The sequence below is a fragment of the Ptychodera flava genome, chromosome 5 (genome assembly GCF_041260155.1).
Source record: "Ptychodera flava strain L36383 chromosome 5, AS_Pfla_20210202, whole genome shotgun sequence".
NCBI classification, from domain to species: domain Eukaryota; kingdom Metazoa; phylum Hemichordata; class Enteropneusta; family Ptychoderidae; genus Ptychodera; species Ptychodera flava.
The window spans coordinates 27,448,868-27,471,520 of NC_091932.1; the positions used below are offsets into that span (position 1 = coordinate 27,448,868).

At 40.8% G+C, this 22,653-nt stretch overlaps 1 protein-coding gene across 1 annotated transcript; it reads left to right on the top strand.

Annotated features, from left to right (window-relative positions):
- The first annotated feature begins 5,436 nt into the window (after positions 1-5,436).
- LOC139133411 (peroxidasin-like) lies at positions 5,437-20,825 on the top strand. Its single transcript, XM_070699982.1, has 6 exons — positions 5,437-5,593; positions 6,376-6,438; positions 12,544-12,813; positions 13,512-15,135; positions 18,555-18,760; positions 19,226-20,825. The coding sequence occupies exons 2-6, from the start codon at positions 6,381-6,383 to the stop codon at positions 19,477-19,479; spliced, it is 2,412 nt and encodes an 803-aa protein (XP_070556083.1). The 5' UTR covers positions 5,437-5,593; positions 6,376-6,380; the 3' UTR covers positions 19,480-20,825.
- Positions 20,826-22,653: the final 1,828 nt, after the last annotated feature.

A 22,653-nucleotide genomic window follows, 5' to 3' on the forward strand; every position in this document is an offset into this window, starting at 1 on the left:
TTCAAGCCTGCAAGCCAAAGGACTGTTCATTCATCCGACTGACTGTTACAACTCTGAGACTGGAGCTTTGCCGTCCCAGCTGAGATAAGTAGTCTGTACACTTTAAAGCTTGTATCCTATCCTTAACTTAGCAATTAGTTTTATTTTCGTAATAAATTTTGTTTAAACGTTAACTGCTGAGTTCACCCTTTTGTTCGTTTTCTCTGCACGTAACACTAGTAATATGCATACATATTGTCTTCGTGTGTTCATGCCGCTTTCAGAAGGTCCTATATGAATACTGATTTGCGGCATTTAGCTCGAGGTTGAGGTGCTTATCCGTCAATAAGTCACTTGTCTGAAACGCGTACGTGAATAAATGTTAATAATGTCCATGATGTTTGCGGTAGAATAAAAATTAGAGTTAACAGTGTAACAAATTACATAAACTTGACCGATATATGAACTTAAAAATGACCGTCTTTCTTGCGTCAACTTTATAAGGGAAAAATGTAATTTTCGACCTTTGATATTGCCGCCAATAATAAATTATTCCAACAGCTTCAAAATGAGTCAAAACAAGCAATGAACTAGAAATACTCTAAATATGCAAGAGTCGCGTAGGCAAATCCTACATTTTAGTTTAAAAAACATGGTTTACTTCACGCTTTCCTCGCGTGCGTACGTCTCCATGAGTAGAGAGGTTCGGCTACACGTTTTACGCGAACGTGAACGCGTAACGTCACGAATTTCTGCGATGATGTCATCGACTTGTGCGTACGTTCCCTTACACGGAGCCGGCGTAGACGTAACGTAGAGTGGCTACACGTTCCGTACGCGTAACGTTCTGCACAGATTCGGATTAAGACTTGACCGGCCGCGGCCCCATCGCTTTGCTTTTCACGGCAGCAGTAACTGGCTAGCCGAGCAAGATTCACATATCCGTGTTCACCTAACGATCTACGTAACAGCCTATCACTAATGCGACAATCTACCGAAGTTTATACATTCAATTTGTTCTCTTTTGATTTTTATATGCCCATAGACTTGAAGCAAGTCTAGATTAAGACGTGTTCGTGCCGACTCACACAGGCGGATTGTCGTAGGGATTTTACTCTGATATCAGGTTAATAGAATACAGAGACAGGAACTTGAAAATACTAAAAATTTTACATAGTGTTTGAAAAACCCTGTAAAGCCACGGAGGTAAAACAATTGACAATGTGTATACTGAATGTTATTGGCAATGCAGTGTGGCGACGCGACGCGTGTGCCGTCGTCTGTGAGTGCACTGCAGGAGGTAGCCTACTTTTTCCTTTTTGTTACCTAAAATATCTCAAAATCAGACGGCGATCAATAAAACCAAGAGCAACAATACATAACGAAAGAAATGTCAGTTTTGAATATCAAGTCTATGGCGAAGCGAGCGTGAAAATCGCTCTCGGAAAAGGTGTACGAGAAAAGTGGCGGTTTCACGTAGAAAACGACTGCCAAACGACAAGAGAACGTGTGACATCATCAGAACATGATGAGAGCGCGCAGAAAGTGATGACGTATCCGTTCCCGTTCCGTTCCCGTATGAAATCTTAACCTCTCTATTTACGTGGAGACAGCTGTTTTCACGTAATTTGTAAACGTGTAAATTTATTCTCATCTTTAGGTGTCAAAACATGGTAAAAACTGTGAATCATTCATGCAGTTGTTAGTTGGATATATGATAGTGACATCCTCAAAGATATTCATGTATTTTTGTTATTTTTATGTGCAATTTCTTCGTCGATTTGCGGCATACGGGCAGTAACAGACTACGCGGACCCAAGCCGGGCCGAATCATTTCTTGCGCGTGCCAGAAGAACGGTTGGCGTAATGCGTAGCCAAACGGACTTTTGCAGGCGAACGTGTACGCCAACGCCAACTTGGATTCTACGCGTTCACGTTCACGTAAAACGTGTAGCCGAACCTCTCTAGTATCAAGTTCTTACCGCGCCGGTTCTTATACTTGTTTTATACTCGCTCGATACTGAAAATGCTGAAGATAGGAAACTAATATACTAGTTCACTACAGAAACTGTCAATGTCTGTACGACCTCATTAACGCAATGTTGAACATTAAACTGTGAACTTATCCTCACCATGTTTATGGTTGCCTTACCGCAACATTCACTAATGTTGTTTTTTTTATGTCCATAAAGGATGATAGATGATAAGAGCTAAAATAATACATTCAATAAAATAAAAATGTGTCGCTGTTTTGCAAGAGACACGGGATTGAAAGCGAATCTGATAGTTTTGTAAGGGTTACATGTACTCAGTATCATGTTGAGGGCGCCGTTCATGTTTATGTCATAGGTAGAGGAAGGTTGATCGTGTCTATAATGTCAATAGCATCGCTTTATCATAGAATCTTCCCTTCCAGTTTCCTTGATTTCACACTGACTTGCATAGAGACTGTAATTTCGTCACGACGCTAAGTGCTTCGACTATGGTTCCCGCCCGCCCAGGACCCACTGTCGGTACAATATTGGCTTTGTCCACCGCATAGCTAACGTCGTATGGACGTCCTTGGTTTTTCAGTTTGACTTAGCAACAGTTGTTATTAAAAGTTTTTGTGTATGTGTGCGTTTAAAAGACAGATGGCTTGCCTGGTAAGAGAAATAAAACAATAAATCATAAACCAGAAAATTCAAAATTTGAATAGAAAACAATAATTAAACGCGATGTTAGCGTTATAGTGAACGCCATACACATTTCTCACTTCCTGGAAAGCGGAAGACAAATTTTCCGACGAGAAGCCAATGACTTTTTATCTCGTTTAGGCAAGCTACCACACCCTCAGAGGTTAGAACCATTGTCGTCTCAGAGCATAACATTCTCAAAAACATGCATGTTTCTCTTCATTCTCTCCGTATTGTGTGTGTGTGGGGGGGGGGGTCCAGACACTTCGCACCAAAACCAGGTCGCCCTGTGCACACAACTTCGTCCAGAAACCACTCGGTACCAAAGCCACCTCGTCCAAAGTACTGCCTCGTCCCACGCCACTTCTCCTCTAAGTACCACCTCGTACGCAAAACCACTTCGTCCAAAGCATAGTACCGTCAGAACAACGATGTGTCACAGCGTTGTTTTTACCTGCAACTTGAAAGAATTACTGTGTCAGGGCATTTTTGCCGCCTCGAACCATCTATTCTTGCACAAAACCACAAACGATAGAATTAGACAAACGCAAACTACTTAATGCTACCACTCAGGAGCCTTGCGCGGAATAGCGTCATTTTTTTCGAAATGTGTACACTTTCAAGACTCTCGTCCTGAGATGTATAGGCGATGAAAACTTCGATTGCAGTGAATGGTTAATTTCAGCTTTACCAGTCTGCGATAGTTTGGAGCGAAGTGGCATTGTTTTTGGGCGGATTTTTTTTTGGGGGGGACATGACTCCAGGGGCGAAGAGGTTTTGGTAAGAGCACAGTCCCTCTGTTGATAGAGGGACTGTGGTAAGAGGTTGTTTTGGTGCGAAATGGTATAGGAGGAGATGGAATGGTGCTAAGTGGTTTTAGTGCGAAGTGCCTGGGAACCAGTTGTGTTAGTTCAATAATTGCGCAATTCTAAAGTCGTCGAATGAATTCTGGTCCTCACTAAAATTTTGGTTGCTTATAACAACTTTTGGCTATAGAGAGTTCGTGATTGGCGACTACAAAACATTCTGGGCAGATGGAAAACAAGAAACTGCATTTCATTAACATCAAAGATTCTGGTGAACCACAGGTTACTAGTAGAGCGCACTTCACTTTACAGCAGTGTGACAATTAATGTTGATTTTGTCTCTATGGGCAGAATTTTAGTACAGTACATGTAATTGGAAGATCCTCACCCCGGGGGCGTGAATAGTGAGAGAAATGAGCAGCTGCCGAGATATATTGTTGTTCACACATTTGTTATAATCATTGCAGCGGCGAGTGTGCAAAGAGCCATTCTGATGCGTAATCATGCCAATTCAAAGGGAGAAAACCACGGAATTCCAAAATGAGCTTCAGAAACAGATGTAACTGATGCGAACAAGTTTGGTACCCTAATAAATTGGCGAGCACGTTTTAAACAAGAATTCAATTGAGTAGCCAACGTACAGCTCTCGACTGATACTAAGGTGTACTTCTGCATATAGACGTGGTTCAAGTCGGTGAATTTTTAAAAAATAAATCATTTATAATAGTTCTCTTGCTTTTGTCTCTCCTATTTCGTACAAACCTATTCATAATTTGGTAGCCCAGGCCAGGTTTTCCCAGTCATTGAATTCATTACCTTTGAGTCTGCGCAGTATAGTGAGTTAGTTTCTGCCGGATTCACCAGATAAAACTCCCCTGTATAGTGTTCACCCCTCTCATAGCGTCCACTCAAGTTACGCGCGTGTTTCATATAAAAGCAAAATACAAATCATTGCGTTCACTCCACTCAAACATTCACAAATCACAGACTTGAACCAAGTCTATTTTGCATAGAACGATACAAGCATATTTTACCACAGTCCAATGTAGTTAACACTCTTTCAAAAGATGGTGTCGATGTAGGAATTAAGGAAGTACACGCTTCGTAAATGAAATATTTCATTTGCTCGAATTTGTTCCAGGGAAACTTTCGACCATTCTCGTAGAAAATCAACAACAAAAGTCAGGGGTCACCGTGCAAATTTTGGCACGAGAGAGACAAATTACCTTGCCGACAATTGGAAACCTAAATGACCTCCGTTTCTGTGTCAACTCTATGTTGGGGAGTAAAAATTTCGATTTCCAAAAGAATTAGGCTGTGAAAACTTTACCTACTCGATTAGCTCAAAATTAGCCTCAACAAGTGGCAGACAAAAAGGTAATGTAAAAGTTTGAAAGTTCGAATATCTGTCTCCAAAGGCTTTAAAAATGAGCCCACGCAAGCGGTAGATAAGAAAAATATTGTAAAAAAATCGAGAGTCAGAATTCATCTCCCCGAAACGCATTAAATATTTGATTGTTCTGTGCTTGCTCTATCGACCGTGGTGAATATTTTCCACGGACGGTCGATATTTTCCACGGAAGACAACAAAATACATTAAAGCCATTTATCTGAAAACGTGCTTCGACCAGCCAGTCCGTTACAGCTTATTTTGGCGGTTCGAAGGCTTGAATATTTCTAGGGTTCGTGTTGAAATTGTATATATGCCATGAACGAGGATGGCGAAGCATTTCCCGCGCTTTACATCACCGCACCCACCCGTGCGATTGACACCTCAGAAAAGAGTGAATTGGTTTTATTGTTTGAGGCTTTACGAAGGTATCTTACGATTGCGCTGCGGAGATGTTCTTGGCATTCAAATTTTCTGAGATGCAAAGACAATACCACAGAACAAACAATAAAATTTCTTGATTGGTTCACCGTCCCTCCGGGTGGAGGAAAGTTGATTGGTTCTTCACGCTAGCTGACAATGCACACATGTAAATATTGCAGGCGAGTTGCATTGAAAAGCGTGAAGCCACACACTTGTGGTTTACTTGAAACCCGGACTCCTGACGTGATAAGTCTGATCAGTTTACTTTAGCGTTATCCTGTAGAGCAGGTGAGAGTCGCTACGTTTCAAAGCTTTGCCAGGTAAGTAAAATTAGACACGTCTCGCTTCTACTGTCCATGGCAAAATCGATCATTTTGGCTTCATCGTATTTGTGGACTGACCGAGTGAACAGTTTTTACAAGCAGCCTGGACAAGTTAAAATGCAACATTCTCTTTACCCGTACCATTGTACCGTATTACATGATTTAACTCAACGATTATAGGAAAAATCTTTTGACTGAAATATTGCTTTAAAGTTTGACCTCGACAAAATAATAAAAGTTTGCGGTCAATATCTATTCCTAACCATGGAAGTAATAGCGGTCTTGCTACCTCAATGCCCTGACCAAAAAGTGATTAATGTGAAACGAATCCATTGTATCTTTACGCTTGCCGAAATGTCATCGCTCGAACGAGCTATCTATCGTGTATTCAAATAGACACAGCTGCTGTATGGACAACAAACGACAGGATTCGCAACTAGGCGTCTTTCCTGTCGAAGCAATGGGTTGTCAAGTTTACTTGAAGTAGAACAGAAGTTCCCCGCTATGTCAAAATTTCCCGCAATGCCCCTTGCGATCGGTTTCTCTTCGTCTCCGTTGTTTGGTTATAACCCCCTCTCTTAGATAGCTTTACGGGGGGTCCTATTGTTTCCCGTTGTAGTGCCACATGGAGCCACAAATCTAGCAAGAGGACTATTGTCGCTTTTACTGATGCTGTTCCACATTTCCTGATGGATAATTTTGTTTCTTACATTGTTTCAATTCTTCGTGGCTATCATCCGATCCCTGATCTAACAATAGTTTTTTAATCTTCTTTTCAGCGAAAATGGCACTTTGTCAAATCTTTCTTTATCCTTTGGTTGTTGTTACCTTGCTGTACACAGGTAAGGCAAAGATTTAGAGGTTATAGTAGTAGTAGTAGTAGTAGTATTTATTCAGTAAGTACTACAGGCCACCGGCCCAATGTACAAGCTTACAAATCAATACATAGCAAACACTTAGAGAGTCAAAGGTATATCCATGAACTGATACTGCCAAACAGATTTTCAGTCATAAAAAAGGCAAAACCATTACAATCATAAATCTTGTAAAAACAATGCTCTTTTTTCAAAAGCATAGAACAAGTATCTCGCACAATTCCTTATAACTACTGGGTCTATAGCGTTCATAATTCTTATGAATTTATATTGTGATAGTGGCTGATCTGTGAAAAAACTTGGAATATATTGATTTTTGAGTCTACATAAAGAGGACAAACGAAAAGGAAATGAAACTCATCTTCAATACTATCCACACACACCGGACATTTTCTGTCCATTCTTTAAAATTCCCAAGTGTCTTCCGTTTTCAATCATAAGAGAATGAGCAGAAATTCTAAATTTAAGTAATGCTGAACGAAATACAGGTTTCATGTCAATGGTGAGGTATGTTTCTAAGACCAAATCAGTTTTAAACAATTGGTAGCTAGACAATCTGTCCAGTGAAACTACCTTTTCACACCAATTTTGAAAATCAATGTCCAAGCATCGTTGGCGAAAAATACAAATAAATCTATTTTCATCTCCAACCCCCTGATTATACCACGTATCAGCAAATCCATATGTAAATAAAACTCTTTTAAGATTTTTTACCCAACATTCCTTGTTTCCCTCCGCCATAGTACACTGGAGGTGATAACACTGCAAAACATACCGATCAGCATTCATTTTCAAAATTCTCAGCCAATATTTTATCATCCTCACTAGACGTATAGCCCTTAGAGTAGGGCGACCTAGCTCCCCTCTCATAGCTATGTGAATATACGATGAATGTGAAGAAAGTAAGAATTTACAGAACTTGATATGGACATTTTCAACAACTTTGGCTTCATGATAGCCCCATATTTCACATCCGTAATGTAAAATCGGTACAATCTTTGTATCAAATATTTCAAAGCACAGAGGAATTGGCACTTGGCCCAATTTTCTCAAATTAATCATCAAAGCATGGAGGGCCTTTGATGCTTGGTCTGCTAATTGTTCAATAGCCCTTGACCATAGGCCTCGTGAAGACAATTTCAATCCTAAATAAACATAATAAGACACGATCTCAACCGTCTGCTGACCATAGAACCATTTTTCATAGCTCCTTAGCACTCCACCATTTCTAAAGACAACAACTTTAGTTTTACTTAAATTAACCTTCAATTTGTTCTTGTCACAGTAAGTCTTGAACTTGGTAAGCAGACGTTGTAGTCCTATTGTATTGTATGACATTAGTACGAGGTCGTCAGCAAATAGAAGGTAAAAAAGTTTAATCATTCCGACTGAACATCCGACATCGTCACCTAAAATATCATCAACCCTTAGCTCTTCGTGCAAGTCATTTATGAAAAAGGAAAAAAAGAAAAGGAGACAAAATACATCCCTGTCTGACACCTACAGGGCAATTGAAAAAGTCAGTCAGACCAGATGGTGTTAAAACACAAGATTTGACTTCTTGATACATGGAATACAAAATGCGATACATGTTACCCTTTATACCTGCATTACCAAGTTTAAAGAACATGGCTGTTCTATTGACCCTATCAAAGGCTTTTTCGAGATCTACGAATGCGCAGTAAAAGCGACCCCTTTTAGTAGTTAAATATTTTTGGATGAGCGTGTGAATAATAAAAATATTATCAGTAGTACAGTAACCAGCTCTAAAGCCAGCTTGCTCCTCCCTTCTATATTCACAAATATTGTCCCATTTACATAACCTGATATATAAAATTCTGGAAAAAAATTTACTTGCTATCGGAAGCAAAGATATACCACGATAGTTACCTGCCAACTGTCTCGATCCCTTTTTATGAATTGGAAAGATAATACTCTCCCGCCAGGCCGTCGGAAATTTACCCAAACTAAAAATAGCGTTAAATAAAACACAGAGTAAGTTGCTTAATTCATTGCAGCAATATTTGTAAAAATCAGGCGGAATACCGTCTTGACCAGGGGACTTTCCTGCTTTAAGTTTTCTAATACTATTTTCCACCTCCTGCACAGTAATTGGTGAATTCAAAATGTCATCATATTGGTCATGAGCAGACGATGGAAACTGACCTTGAGCAAATTCTGTAACAGTTGTATCGAAATACTCCCACGTGTCTGAATAGTCTGAATTTTCACAAGTGGCATTTCTACTTGGATTAAACAATGACTCGAAAAAATCATACCAATCATGTGAGCTTATTAAAGACGGAATAGAAGGCCTAGACTCCCTGACATAGCCCCAGAATTTTTTACTGTCTTTGTCATAAGCTGCTTTAATGGACTCTGTGATTCTTGCATTACGATGTATATTCTTTTTCACTGTAATCATCTCTTTATAATCATGCTTCTGGGTCTTGTAACGCTCAAGAAGATCTAACGACCTAGTATGGCGAAAACGTCTAAGTAAAATGTGCAATTTGTCCCGTGTGCGTCTACATTCTTCATCAAACCAAACATTTCCAGTGAACTTAGTGCATTTTTTGTTAAATCTTGTTGATCGATTACTAGGCAATAAACTATAAAAAAGTTCATTGATTTTACCAATCGCCCCGTCTACATGCGTGTTATCTATATCACTCATAATATTGTGGATTCTAGGTCCAAAAACCCCCGTACTCAAATTCTCCTTGAATTTGTTACACATTTCCTCATTAACTCTGTATTTACAATATTGTGACATACAGTGGTACTGATTAACATCATCAGTACCTAACTGGGCGTCTACATCATAATTTAATGAAAATTCCACTGGCATGTGATCTGAATCAACTCTACAACCAATTTCGAGGTCAGAGATCAAACCAATCATATTATGCGAAACAAGAACATAATCAACAACACTCGCACCCTTTGCAGTTATACATGTAAAATGCCCCTCTTTATCAGAAGCTGTGCGACCATTTACAATACGCAAGGAGACTGATTTACACAAATTCAGCAAAAGATTTCCATATTCGTTTACTTCTTTGTCACAGTTATGACGTGTACCCACATCTGTGTCCACACTGTAATATTCGCCAACAGGTATGTGATTACCCGTGTCATCGTTAATGTAGTCATTTAGTTCAGCAGTTCGAGCGTTGAAGTCGCCAATTAACATAAAATTACCATTACAAAATCTTTGCGACAGATTGACTATATCACTTTCGATCTCGGCGAACATGTCACCACTAGAATAATGCGATCCAACAGGTGGTATGTACACAGCTCCGATCAATAAATTGTTCTGATTTGGAAACTCAAAGTTCAGCCACAAAACGAAGTCTTTAGTGCATTCTAGTCTCCGAACAAACTTAGCAAAAACTGTTTTAATGAATACTGCGATACCACCTGATTGTCTCCCCTTCCTTCTAATTTGTTGTCCACTAACGAAAAAGGCGCAATAGCCATCCAAATGAATATTACACAATTCAGAGACAAATGTTTCAACCAATACTATAACATCAAAAGTCTTTATAAATTCTATAAAATCTCCATCGTTCCATTTACTCAATAACCCTCTTACATTCCAGGTTATGCAGCCTAATTTTTTACATGTGAAATTTGATGTATTTGAAAAATCAGACAAGTCTCTTCTATTTGCAAACTTTGAGCCTTGGCCCAGTCCCTATCTGTTGAGTTTTAATAATTTATCATTTTCTAGATCGTACGTGTAGACTTCACCATCAATTATTAATTTGTCATATGACAGTGTACACTTCTTGTCCTTTTTCCTGGCGTCATCGAGATATGGTTTTAATTTTTTACGGATAGCGCGTACCTTGTCCGTATAATTCTCTGCTACTCCGACTTGTGAATTATCGCCTGTATTTCTTTTCTTTCGTCTGGCGGTCATGAGCACCTTTTCCCGCTGTTTGAATCGCGAAAATTTGACGATTATCGGACGCGGTGATGATTTAGTGTTGAGTCTATGCGCTCTCTCGATATCAATGTCATCTTCAATCTTTAATTCTTCTTTAATGTAATCTTTAACTTTCTGTTCTGACTCGTCCCATGTCTCGCGACTTTCCTTCTCTGCAAACCCGTAGAAAACTAAATTTTCCCTTCTTGATTGCGCTTCCATGTACTCCGCTTTCTCATCTACTCTCTTTAGACGTTTACACAAGTCTTCATTTTCTCTTTTTAAACGCTCGTTATCTTCCTTTAACTCACGAATATCGAGACTTAAATCCTGAATTTTAACACTGGATTCGTGAAATTGCTGTGTCATGGAGTTCCTCAGACCTTCCACGCAATTATTCAGCTGTAAAAACTTTCCAGTCATTTCTTGTCGAAGTGCCGTCAACTGCTCTAAAATTTCCCTGAATTCAACATTCGAACTTGCACCTACCGGGCTCTCGGGGACCTCGACACCGACTTCACTCAACTTGGTTTGTCTTGTAACAGGTCGAGGTGCAGCAGTATTACTTTTGTTTGGGCCTGGGTTAGATTCAATATCGCCAGCACAGAGTAGTAGCATGAAGAAGACCACCTTCAATGACAATGACACATACCATCTCTTCATTGTTATGCAAGGCGTGCTCACCGTCTTTTTTGAGTGCGGCATGAAGCAACCAACTTTTGCTCTCCACTGGTCCAAGGAAATGCCCATATTTTCAAAACTTCATAGAAACTCTATACAGATGTTGCTAAACTTGCTGCAATAGCGTAGTGTGAGAAAACTTACTTAAAAGTTGACAGAATACATGCTGTTCTGCAGGACCAACTGAACAGACAGTCCTTTCAGTTTGGTGCCCTTTGACCTCCTCCTTTAGAGGTTATTAACGGCAAGCGAGGGTATGGTTGCACAGGGTCCGGCGAGCAATATTCGTCTAGAAATTATGAATATGATCAATAAATGTCTTGTATTAAACTTTTTTTTTCATTAGGCCTATACAAACCTTACCTGTGTCTAGTGTGTGCCTATTACTTTACCCTAGCTATCTGTGTTTATTACACCTCACTCATTCAGCGTGCACTGCCATTGGTTAAACACGACTCACGTGACATGTAAAAGAACGTGATGATGCCCTCTGCGAACGTGATGATGCCCGCTGCGAACTTGATGATGCCCTCTGCATTTGATATTACATGGATGACGTCATTTTACTTACTGCGCATCCTTTCTGCGCATAACAAATTGTCGTTCGCTTGTACTTGCTACTATCGCTGCGAAACGTCATGCAGAGCTGTCACCGGCACAGTTAGACGATATTTTGATGCAAGTAAACAGCAAACGAACGAAAATGGCAACAAGGAATGCAATTTCTGTGTTCAGCGACTATGCAAGCAACAAATTTGGATACGCGACTGAGGAGATCGGCAAACTTTCAGCGGCAACCCTAGATTTGGCACTGACAACATTTTACGCTGAGGTCCGGACTCATGCAGAAAGGCGAACTGTACTCGAAGAAGTTTGTTCGGTGTAATAAAATAATAACACATGAGAGCGAGGGCAAGATCACGATTTTTTTGCCTGCCCTCGGGCTGGTGGTCATGATCGAAATATTGATGATGCCCGAGCCGTAGGTGAGGGCATCATCAATATTTCGATCATGACCACCATCCCTTGGGCAGGCAATAAATCGTGATCTTGCCCTCGCTCTCATGTGTTATTATTTATAGTATTTCAAAGAAAACAGTCTATATCTGTTAATTGCCCTCCCTAATCCCCTTCATTAATTTGTTCTGCCGATCGCCAACGCGGGGGCTTATCGCCCTGACCAAATACCTCGGTAGCAGCTCATAAGGTAGTAGACGACTCGGATTAGGCCTACTACCTTATGAGCTGCACTAGACTAAAATTTAACCATCAAAATCAATGGGTTGTATTTTTTATGTGTATATTGCCTTTTGACAAAGCGTTGTAAGGGGGGAATTGTGTAAATAAAATTGGTGAGTTTTTCGAGGGTACACAGTACGCTCGTGGGTGTGACGACCACCGCATACCGCATATAAACCGAAAATATTTATACTTCCCTTTTGCGCCCTCTTCAGATACTGTGACCGAAGGGCAGGAGCTGAACAACGCCCTCATTCGAGAATCCATCGATGTTGGACGCAATGCTGTGGATAGGGCTATCATGGAAACTAGGAATGCAATGCTGTCTGGGAGAGCGAAAACTTCCAATGATTTGTTGAAACTCTTCAGGTTTCCAACTGCCGAGACCGTCGAAATGGCCCGGGCAGAAGAAATATTTCACGCCGCACTGGAGATCATCCGTGATCGTGATTGGGAAGACTTTAGACCCGGCAAGCACCAAATACGTAGGTTGCACTATTAGAAGGTCTCAAAGTTTTGATGTCCTTTCTTGACATGTACAACTCCTGGAGATGTTGCCTCCATGCAAGACTGAGAAAATAATTCATGCGTTCCGAAACAAAAACCCCCAAGTGATATATATATTATATATATATATTAATATATATATATATATATATATATATATATATATATATATATTTAATATATATATATTATATAAGCAATCGATAACTTAGATATATTTTTATTTACATAAAATCCGCCTAGTCTTAGGACAGAAGTAAGACAACATTTTACAGCTTTTTGAAATCCCCATGCACTTGCCTCATAACCTTCTTATAATTGTCATGGCCCATAATATAAATGCTTTAAGACAGAATCAAATCGGTAACATATATGTGCATTCGGACGATACATTTTTACGATACATTTTTGCCATACTTGTTGGGACTCATTTTGAAGTTGGTGGAGTATCGAAAGTTTTCCCCCGGCTTATTTTTCATATTTTCAACGACTCAGAGACTCAATAGCTGGGTTAGAATTATCGACGCCGCGCTGCAATCTCTGCCTGGAAATTGTAGTTGCAGAGCAAACAAAGCCATGCAAAATTTATCTATGATACTCGTTTTTACGCTAATATTGCTGATTTTGGTATTTTTAGGGGCTTTAAATTTAATATTCTCGCTTTTTTTTTCTTCAGATACCCCTCCTCATCTCACGGACAGCCAAATAAGGGATATAATAACTTTATCTGGATGCACTGACTTCATGGATGACATAACGTGCGATGACGTATGCCAGCATTCAAAATATCGTACCCCCGATGGAACGTGTAATAATCTTGAAAAGACGACACAGGGGGCCTCATTGACCCCATTTTCCCGTCTCCTCGATCCAATTTACGAGGACCACTTCAACAACCCGAGAGGATGGCGGGACACCAGGGGGCGCCAACCGTCTTTACCAAGTCCTCGCTTGGTGTCCACCGTTGTCGGATCGACCCACACAGTAACAAACGATGATGACCTGAGCAACTTTGTGATGCTTTGGGGTCAGTTTCTTGATCATGACCTTGACCTCACTCCACAGAGTCCAAGTTCAGTGGCTTTCAAGGACGGCGTTAAATGTAGTGACACTTGCGAAAATAGCGCCCCCTGTTTTTCCATACCCGTGCCTGCGGGTGATCCTCGCATCAATGGAGAATGCATTGAATTTATAAGATCGAGTGCGGTGTGCGGAACTGGTTACAAGACTGCCTCTGGTAGGCCGGTACCTCGACAACAAGTAAATGCCATTACATCATACATAGACGCTTCACAGATCTACGGCAGTTCAAGGACGCGAGCAGACAGTTTGCGAGCATTTGACGGAAAGGGAAGCCTAGAAGTCAACGATGACACGGAACTTCCGAGTGGGCGCCCTCTCTTACCTTACGACCCTGTTTCACCGATGGCTTGTATCAGTGACAGCAGTTCTCAAGAAATCCCATGTTTTATCGCCGGTGACGGGAGAGCCAATGAGCAAATCGGTCTTATCAGTGTACACACACTCTTTCTCAGAGAACACAATCGTATCAGTGATAGGTTGTCACAGATCAATCCACACTGGGACGACACAACCCTGTACCAGGAAGCACGGAAAATCATGGGTGCACAGATGCAACACATTGTTTATGAACAATATTTACCCAAAGTTTTGGGGCCTGAGGGTATGGATCAAATGGGCTCTTACCAGGGGTATGATCCATCTATAGATGCTTCCATTGCTAATGTCTTCGCAACGGCTGCGTTCAGGTTCGGCCACGGCACTGTCAGGCCAGTCGTTGCCCGACTGGATGAAAACTTGAACCCAATTCCAGAGGGAAATCTCCCTCTACACCTTGCCTTCTTTCAACCTTGGAGGATTGTGGAACAAGGCGGCATCGACCCTATCCTCCGAGGAACGTTCGCCAAGCCTGCCAAGCAACTTCTACCAGATGAGATCATGACAGACGAGTTGACAGAACGTCTTTTTGAAATGGCCAATACTGTCGCGCTAGACCTGATGGCCCTGAACATCCAGCGCGGTCGCGATCACGGCTTGCCTTCCTACACATCGTGGCGTCGGCATTGTGGTCTGAGCAGCGGAAATACATTCAACCGCTTCAGGCAAGAGATCTCCAACCAAGACGTCCTGGACAAACTTGCAGAGGTTTACGATAAACCAGGAGATGTAGATCTTTTCATCGGCGCCATGGCAGAAGACCCTCTTCCAGGCGGCGTACTCGGCCCAACATTCACATGTCTGCTGGCAACCCAGTTCAAGAACACCAGAGCAGGTGATAGGTAAATATGATAAGGGAGCATTCGTTATTTACGGGGAGGGGGGTGGAAATCAGGGGGGGTTGACTTTTACAAAACCGCTTTTTAGGGGGGGTCAAATTTTACAATCAATGATTGAAGGGGGGTTCAAATTTTACAAAGGTTTGTATTGAGTTATGGAAAACAAAATTGACTTTGGAATTTCACCGAAATGTTGCTTGTGTAACCGATGTTTCGAGACGGCAGAATAATAACCGACCGAAGCTCAGCCAAATTTATTTCTCTAGCAGGGCCAACAAGTCCGAGACTGGCGTTAACCTCTCTAGAGCAGCAACAGAGCATGTAGCCCTGAGTACAGGTCTGTGTGTTCCTGGCGTAGACGGCCTCCACCACAGCCCTGCAACGGTGTGTGGAGATAACTGGGGTCTCTGCAGCGAGATTCAAAATGGGGATCTCCATGGGTAAACAATTTGTCGAGTATGTTATGTTTCAGAAAATGAGCGGTTTTGGACGTTAGGAGAAGTCAATCGCATCTTTTCTTGGATTGGTTAGAAGGTAAAGGTAGGCAGGGAAAGGATTTTTGCCCCAATAGAGCAGAATTTCGGCCAAAAAGATCCTTTAGTCTTCATTGCGGTCCAGATCCAGGCCGCAGAGACCTCAAGTCTGTTCAAAGACCATTGCAGGGCTTTGGTAGAGGCCATATAATGCTGGGAAAACACGTGCACACACCTGTACGCAGGGCTACACAGCATGGGGCATGAAATGAGGAACCAACACACAGTCATATAACAAACAACTTCTGTATATTACTATATTGTGCCAAATATCGGGGTCTACATATAAAATAGTAAAACCGTACTTCAAAACTATAAATATTACTCCATGGTAACAGTAACCGTACTGATCGACCTCCCGACGGCAGGAGTCGAACACACTTTCAGAACAAAACTCTGTTCAAACCCTTTCTAAATGCTTAACAATTTCTATGGAAAACTTAACGTTACCGCAGAGGTACCTCAGACTTGACCACGCGGCTGGGAAACACAAATAGTTCACACGCGACTTTAACTAATGTTCGATGATGAGCACAATTGTAAGTCCCGTGTAATGTCTGCACATGAAAGTCGGCGACAACACACGCAATTCACTGCTAAGCAGCGTCCAGTTCAGCTACCACAGGAGCAGCCATCTTAGATCTTTTGTTTACTTCCGGTCGGGACATGCCGAGCTAATCTGAAGTCTTCCTCTGCTAACTGTGCGCATCGACAAAAGTTCAGTGGAACGATCATAAATAATGTTCTCATGACAATCTCAGACATCTGACTGAACTCATAAATGGAATAAAGTTCACAGTTAACACACAATTTGCTGCAGAAAGATCAGCTTTCAACTTGTGGTGATATTATCATCTTAGCGTGCCAGTGCGTATATTGCAAATATACGGCACGGCTTTCACTTGTGTGAGCAATGTTCGTTCCATCGACTAAAGTAGAGGATGGCGTAGGGTTTAAATAGACCTTTTCCCGGTTATCCCACAATGCATTGCAGTGATGTTATCAAACAGCGTATATAAGCTCATAACAGCGAAAACATGTTGCTTTGTTTTGTACAACGGATTGTTATAGAAGAATGACACAAATTTGCAATGCCAAATAATGCCCCGTGTATAATCTACCCATCAGCAACGAAAATATAGGCCTGGGTGTAATCTGCCATAGAGTTCTATGAGTAACGTACCCTGCGTGTACCCTAATGCTAAGAAGTTCTATGCGTAATGTACACTTGGTATACCCTTGCGCGCACCGCATCATGGAACCGGTAAAACAACTATAAACAGTCCGATCCGCATAAAATTCGATCTCTGCCACTCACCAGTTTCTTTACATATCTGCTGACTTGAGTAAGACTCAAAATAGAGAAATATCTGACTTAAAAAGCACACGCTGACACTCAAACCTTCCAGTGCCAGTGCAGCATGCACCGTAAAACACTCTCTGGAAAGTTCCCGTTTTGGACTCCCTAGGTATACAGTGATAACACACAAGAACTCCTAGGCAAAATAGAAAATACACAGGTCCTCCATACATAATCTATGAGAAGCTATGAATAATTTCTTTTAAATACAAAACTAGCTAAATCTGTGTATTTATAGACTCTTGATTATTGATATTAATGTACTTGATAAGACTAGGGTAGTTACCAGTGCATGTGTGAGCAAGAAATTTGATTTTGGAATTTCACCGAATTGTTAATTCACTATCTTGTCAGAGGAAACTATGAATAATTTTTTCCATTACAAAACTAGTTAAATCTGTGTATTTATGTACGCTTGATTATTGATATTAATTTACTTGATTAGACTAGGGTGGTAACAAGTGGATGTTTGTGCAAGAAATTTGATTTTGGAATGTCACCGAAATGTAGATTCACTATCTTGTCTATATGGAAACTATGAATAATTTTTTTCCAATATAAAACTAGGTAAATCTGTGTATTTATGTACTCTTGATTATTGATATTAGTGTACTTGATTAGACTAGAGCGATTACAAGTTCATGTGTGTGCAAAAAAATTAATTTTGGCATTTCACCAAAAATGTTGATTCTCTAGTATGTGAGGAAACTTTTTCAGCCCGGGGCCACAGGGTGCGAAGGGTTAATGAATCAAATCTGATGAAATTTTTTTTTCATGGGGGGGGGTCACATTTTACAATTGATGAATTGAGGGGGGGTCAAATTTTAGAAATTTGATTTGGAGGGGGGTCGCTTGTTACGTTTCATTTGTCGCTCAAATTACACCAACCCCCCCCCTCCCCGTAAATAACGAATGCTCCCTAATGCCGTGCCTGAACAGCACGCATGCTCACCGTAACAAGAGCTATAATAACTCTGCAAAGGTCCCAAAAGAAATTTTAAGTTCAAATGTGAACTCGGCAGCTCTTTTGCACAAACGTATCATAATCAAAGTGTGAATCACTAAATTCGATACAATAAGCTTATATCTCAACTGCCAAATAAGAAATCTGACCTGATGTCACTTATTGCCACCGCTGACCATCACAAAATATGGACAATCAAACCGCAGGGGAACTTGCCGATGACTCTGGAAGAGATGTTGTGTCTGGGGTATACACCAGACTGGTTGTCAAATGTTCAACTTGTTTCGAACTTTACTTGCAAGCGGCAAGTATACTCGGAGGCACTTGGAAAAAATTCACCCCGTGTCGTATCTGCTACTTTCAATGCTCGTCATTCAAGTGTATGTGTGATATAAGATTCTGACGTCATTTGTGATGTCACTATACGCAAGGGTTACAAATTTGGACTATACAGAGCATGCTTGTCTCTTCGATTTGAATACACCCTACCTGTTTGCTTACAAATCCAAAAGAGAAGATACGCTTTCAACCAGTAAGTCTTGTATCCTTTGCCCCTTTATTTCAGGTTCTGGTATGAGAACGATGGCGTATTCACGGCCGCTCAGCTCGCCGAGATAAAGAAACAGTCCATTGCTCGTGTTATCTGTGACAACACCGACATCGATCAAGTTCAGGCAGATGTGTTCTTGAACCCAACCACTGAGAAACCCCTCCTCGATTGCAGCCAAATTGACGGGATGGACTTGACAGCATGGACACACGACAGTCACAGTAAGCCGTCATTTCTTGCAGTGTGTAATTTTGGCGAGATATGTGCGAGAGAAATTCTCAGTATTTTAGCTACAACTGGTTGAAAGCAAGACTACATCAACAACAGAGTACTGTTTGAAGTGCTAATACTCTTTTAGAGAGCTTTCATCAAATAACCTGAATGTGATTTAAGAATACTTGTGCAGTTCAAGCCAAACCAGTCATTGTGGCCAAGATGGCTTTCACTTTCCCATCTTCCGTACTCTTGCCAGGATAAAGTGAATGTGTTAAACTTGTATAGAGAAGGTTGGAAAAGTAATGTCCAGATGACGTGTTGTTTAAGTGACTACATATTCCAGTACAGGCAAGTTAGCCACTCCGTTTACAGCGATAGGAGCGGGCATTGAAACGAATTATTGCGTTTCACGGACGGACATAGTAATACGTTTTAAAGCTCATGTTTGACGAATTTGTTTACATTTGCAGGCCACACAACCCCGAGTGTCACGTGTCCGGCTGACGTCACAACAAGAGGTAACAGAAAGGGTGCAGTGGTCACATGGGATGATCCAACAGCCACCGATAGCCATGGTAACAGCTTTGGCGTCACGTGCTCTCACACCAGCGGATCGAGGTTCCCAAGAGGGATCACAACGGTGACCTGCTCCACATGGGGTTCTTCCGAAAATTGTGCCTCCTGCTCCTTCTATATCACAGTCGGCAAAAATTCCGAAGTTTGAAATCGAAAAGCTTCAATTGTGCGATGTCAGGCTCCTCTTCTCAACTATATCAATTGAAAAAACAGGTGTATTTACATAGGTTTGGTATACTTAATCTGTAAGAGAAATACTTTTGACAGAGAAAAATTAATGCTACTAATAGACAAAATATGAAAAAGGAGTATCGTCTTCTTCTTCTTGACCGCGCTCCTGACCAGAAAGATCTTTCACATTTTCAAAATAAGTCTTGAAACGCACATAGTGAGAACGTAAAACTATTTTTTTTAAATAATGCAGCCTTTCCTTCACCTGTGATCATGGAAACAGTTGCTTTCATATTTTCTTTTAGTTTCATCATGCTTTATTTTTTAAAATGTCAATTTAAGACGTCAGTTTCAAGTTTGTATTCTTCCACGGTTGCATGAAGTTATTGAATAGGCAAACGTTAACTTCAATTGCGCTTTTCAAACTATATTTATTTATATATATATTCGTTTGTTTGTCAGAGTTTGTCGTCCGTCTGATTATCTTTTGTAATTTTCAGATTTGTCTTGTTCCATGAATCTACTGTATTTTCTCACACTAAACGTTTTTCTTGCAAACTGCACAAGTACAAGTTTTTACGGCACACCTCTATTGTTCAGAGCAGCATAGCCAGCGATGACGCATATTCAACATTTGCATTTACTTAGTATTTTACATGGATCTATATGTATATTCAAAGTTTGCATTTTAATTGGTATTTTACGTGAAACTATATGTGTATTCAGCCCTGCAAATTCCTTGACTTTGTTACGACTTTCATGCACACCAAGAAATCGCTGAAAGCGTACTGTACCAGCTCCGTTTCAAAGGTTTTAAGTTTTGAAATATTTGCTGACGTTTACTTACAAATATAGTCCATCCGTGATGTTCAAGGGCCAGTAACTGCAAGTTGTGACTATTCTCCGCTATTTTTATCGCGTATGTCGATGGCAAGTTCTTGTTTTGCTCTCCACAGCATGTTGAAACACCCACTATTTAGCTTGCAAACACGGCGTCTATACGCGCAAAATGCATCGTTATTTGCGTACGTTTTGTTTCTCGTCCGGACCAGAATTCATTCATTTGTAATATTAAAAGAACAATTCAGGCCGCAGATGTACAAGCTCATTTGACAAGTTCAGTTTTGCGTATCCCAACATGCTTTTGGGGGAGTAGAACAAGAAACTGAGTTGATTTTGAAAACAAAAATAGTGAGAAAATGCTCAAAATTTACGTAGACTTCCCTTTAATGTTTTAAATCTTTAAAAGTGTTATATTTTGCCACAAACGACGATTTTAAGAGTGTTTACTTATTTTATATGTGACTATTAATAAAGTATAATTTCAGAAAAAAGCTTGGTTATGGTAGTTACCGATAGATTAATTCTTTAAAGTGCGAAACGTTTTTACTGGGGGAAGGTATGCTGCTTTTTACATCGCGCAACAGGTTCCTTTTTATCGCCGACTTGAACCAGTTTTTTTAAATCTCAAAAAATGTTTTACCTTGGTTATTACTCATGGCCATAAGTCCTGGATGCTGGTGTTATCTGCCTAAAATTTGGAACTCTACAATCTTACTACCGCCAAATTAGGGCCGACTCGCAGCGATTTCGAAGCTGTTATCCAATTGGGTGGCTGAATCTTACCAATATAATGAAAACAATACAAATAGACTCCCTAAGTGGCTGTGAATAGTGACAATCGACCAATCAGATATAACCTTGCAAACACGCTGCGAGTCAGCCGCCAAATTATCGCCTTTGCCCCGAACACAGGGAGGGCTCACATAGTCCTTTGCGATTTCTTGCAGCCTGGCATTACTGAGGTCCTGACTAGGGGCTCCCTCAAGATGTATTTGTTTACCAGTTAATTTCACATATCTGGGAAACCTACTCGGGGCAATTTTCTTTTCCAAGTAAGGAATACTCGTGGCCGACCCTTGAGGGCGCCCCTTGACAGGATCCTAAGAGAAATCCCATCACATGATCACTGTGGCATGGATAGATATTTAAATTTAAAATTTACCAAGAAATAATATTTACATATATACATAAAAAATAAGAGTTAAAAAGTTTTGTGATATAATTTGAAGTTTTGACTTCTTTTTGAGTGACAAACAAGGACAACTTCATGATGGTATTGATCTTAATGTGTTTATCTGTGTTACTAACTTTTAAGGATTAGAAAAAGGCTAGACTGAAAGGTCCGTCGCTTGAGGGCGCTCCCCCCCCCCCCCCCCCCCCCCCCGGCGACGGATCTTTCAGTCTACGAAAGAGCAACTTATGTACCAGTTCATCATTAACCCTGGAGAGGAGGCTTTGCGTCCGGGGAAGCCTCCCAAATCCTCCGCCCAAACCTACAACAATTGGCAATATGCTTGAGCGAAGTGATAAAGCTTTAAATATTTAGTAATGTGTGGTCGAACCACAGTCCCTCCATCCACGTGTTGATGGACTGCGGTGGTACTCTACCGTTCAACACATGCCCCGGGTACGGTCCATATGTTTGTACCGTGGATAAGTCTTGTTCGTTCGTGACAAAAGTAACAAATTTGCTATGTATGCTGTACATCACAGGGCTGGTTGAAAAAATCACAGCCCTTGGGCCAATTTTCCACTGAAGTTGCTCTCATCAAGGCACAATGTATCGTGAATTACAATATTTTGCCTCTCAGAATTTTTTCCGGCTTCATGACGGTCATGTTGAGGCAATAATTCTTTACATCGAAAAGGAACGATTCTGGGATGGTGGTGGGTTTGAACTGACGTTAGCCTTTGAAGCATAAAGCGACAACTTTTAATTCATCACTAATGTGGAACATCACAAGCCAGACATTTACTATAGGTAAGCGGACGAGTAGGAGGCGGTTTACGGAATTTAACGGTACAGTTTGCCAGTAAAACTCCGAGGCCCGCAGGGCCGAGGAGTTTTATGGCAAACTGTACCGTTAAATTCCGTAAACCGCCGACTACGAGTTCGCTGACCGTGTTATACCACGAATTTGCCGAGTTTTAGAGCCTTGTTTGCACGCCGAAAGTTTTATTTGTAATTTTAGTGCAGTGCAAGTTGAAACTTTGGCAGGAAAACATTGACGCGTTTTGACACCTTGTTGAACGAAAGTATAAAAAAATAACCCATGATAGGATAAAACAAAGTTGACATGTGTTGCTA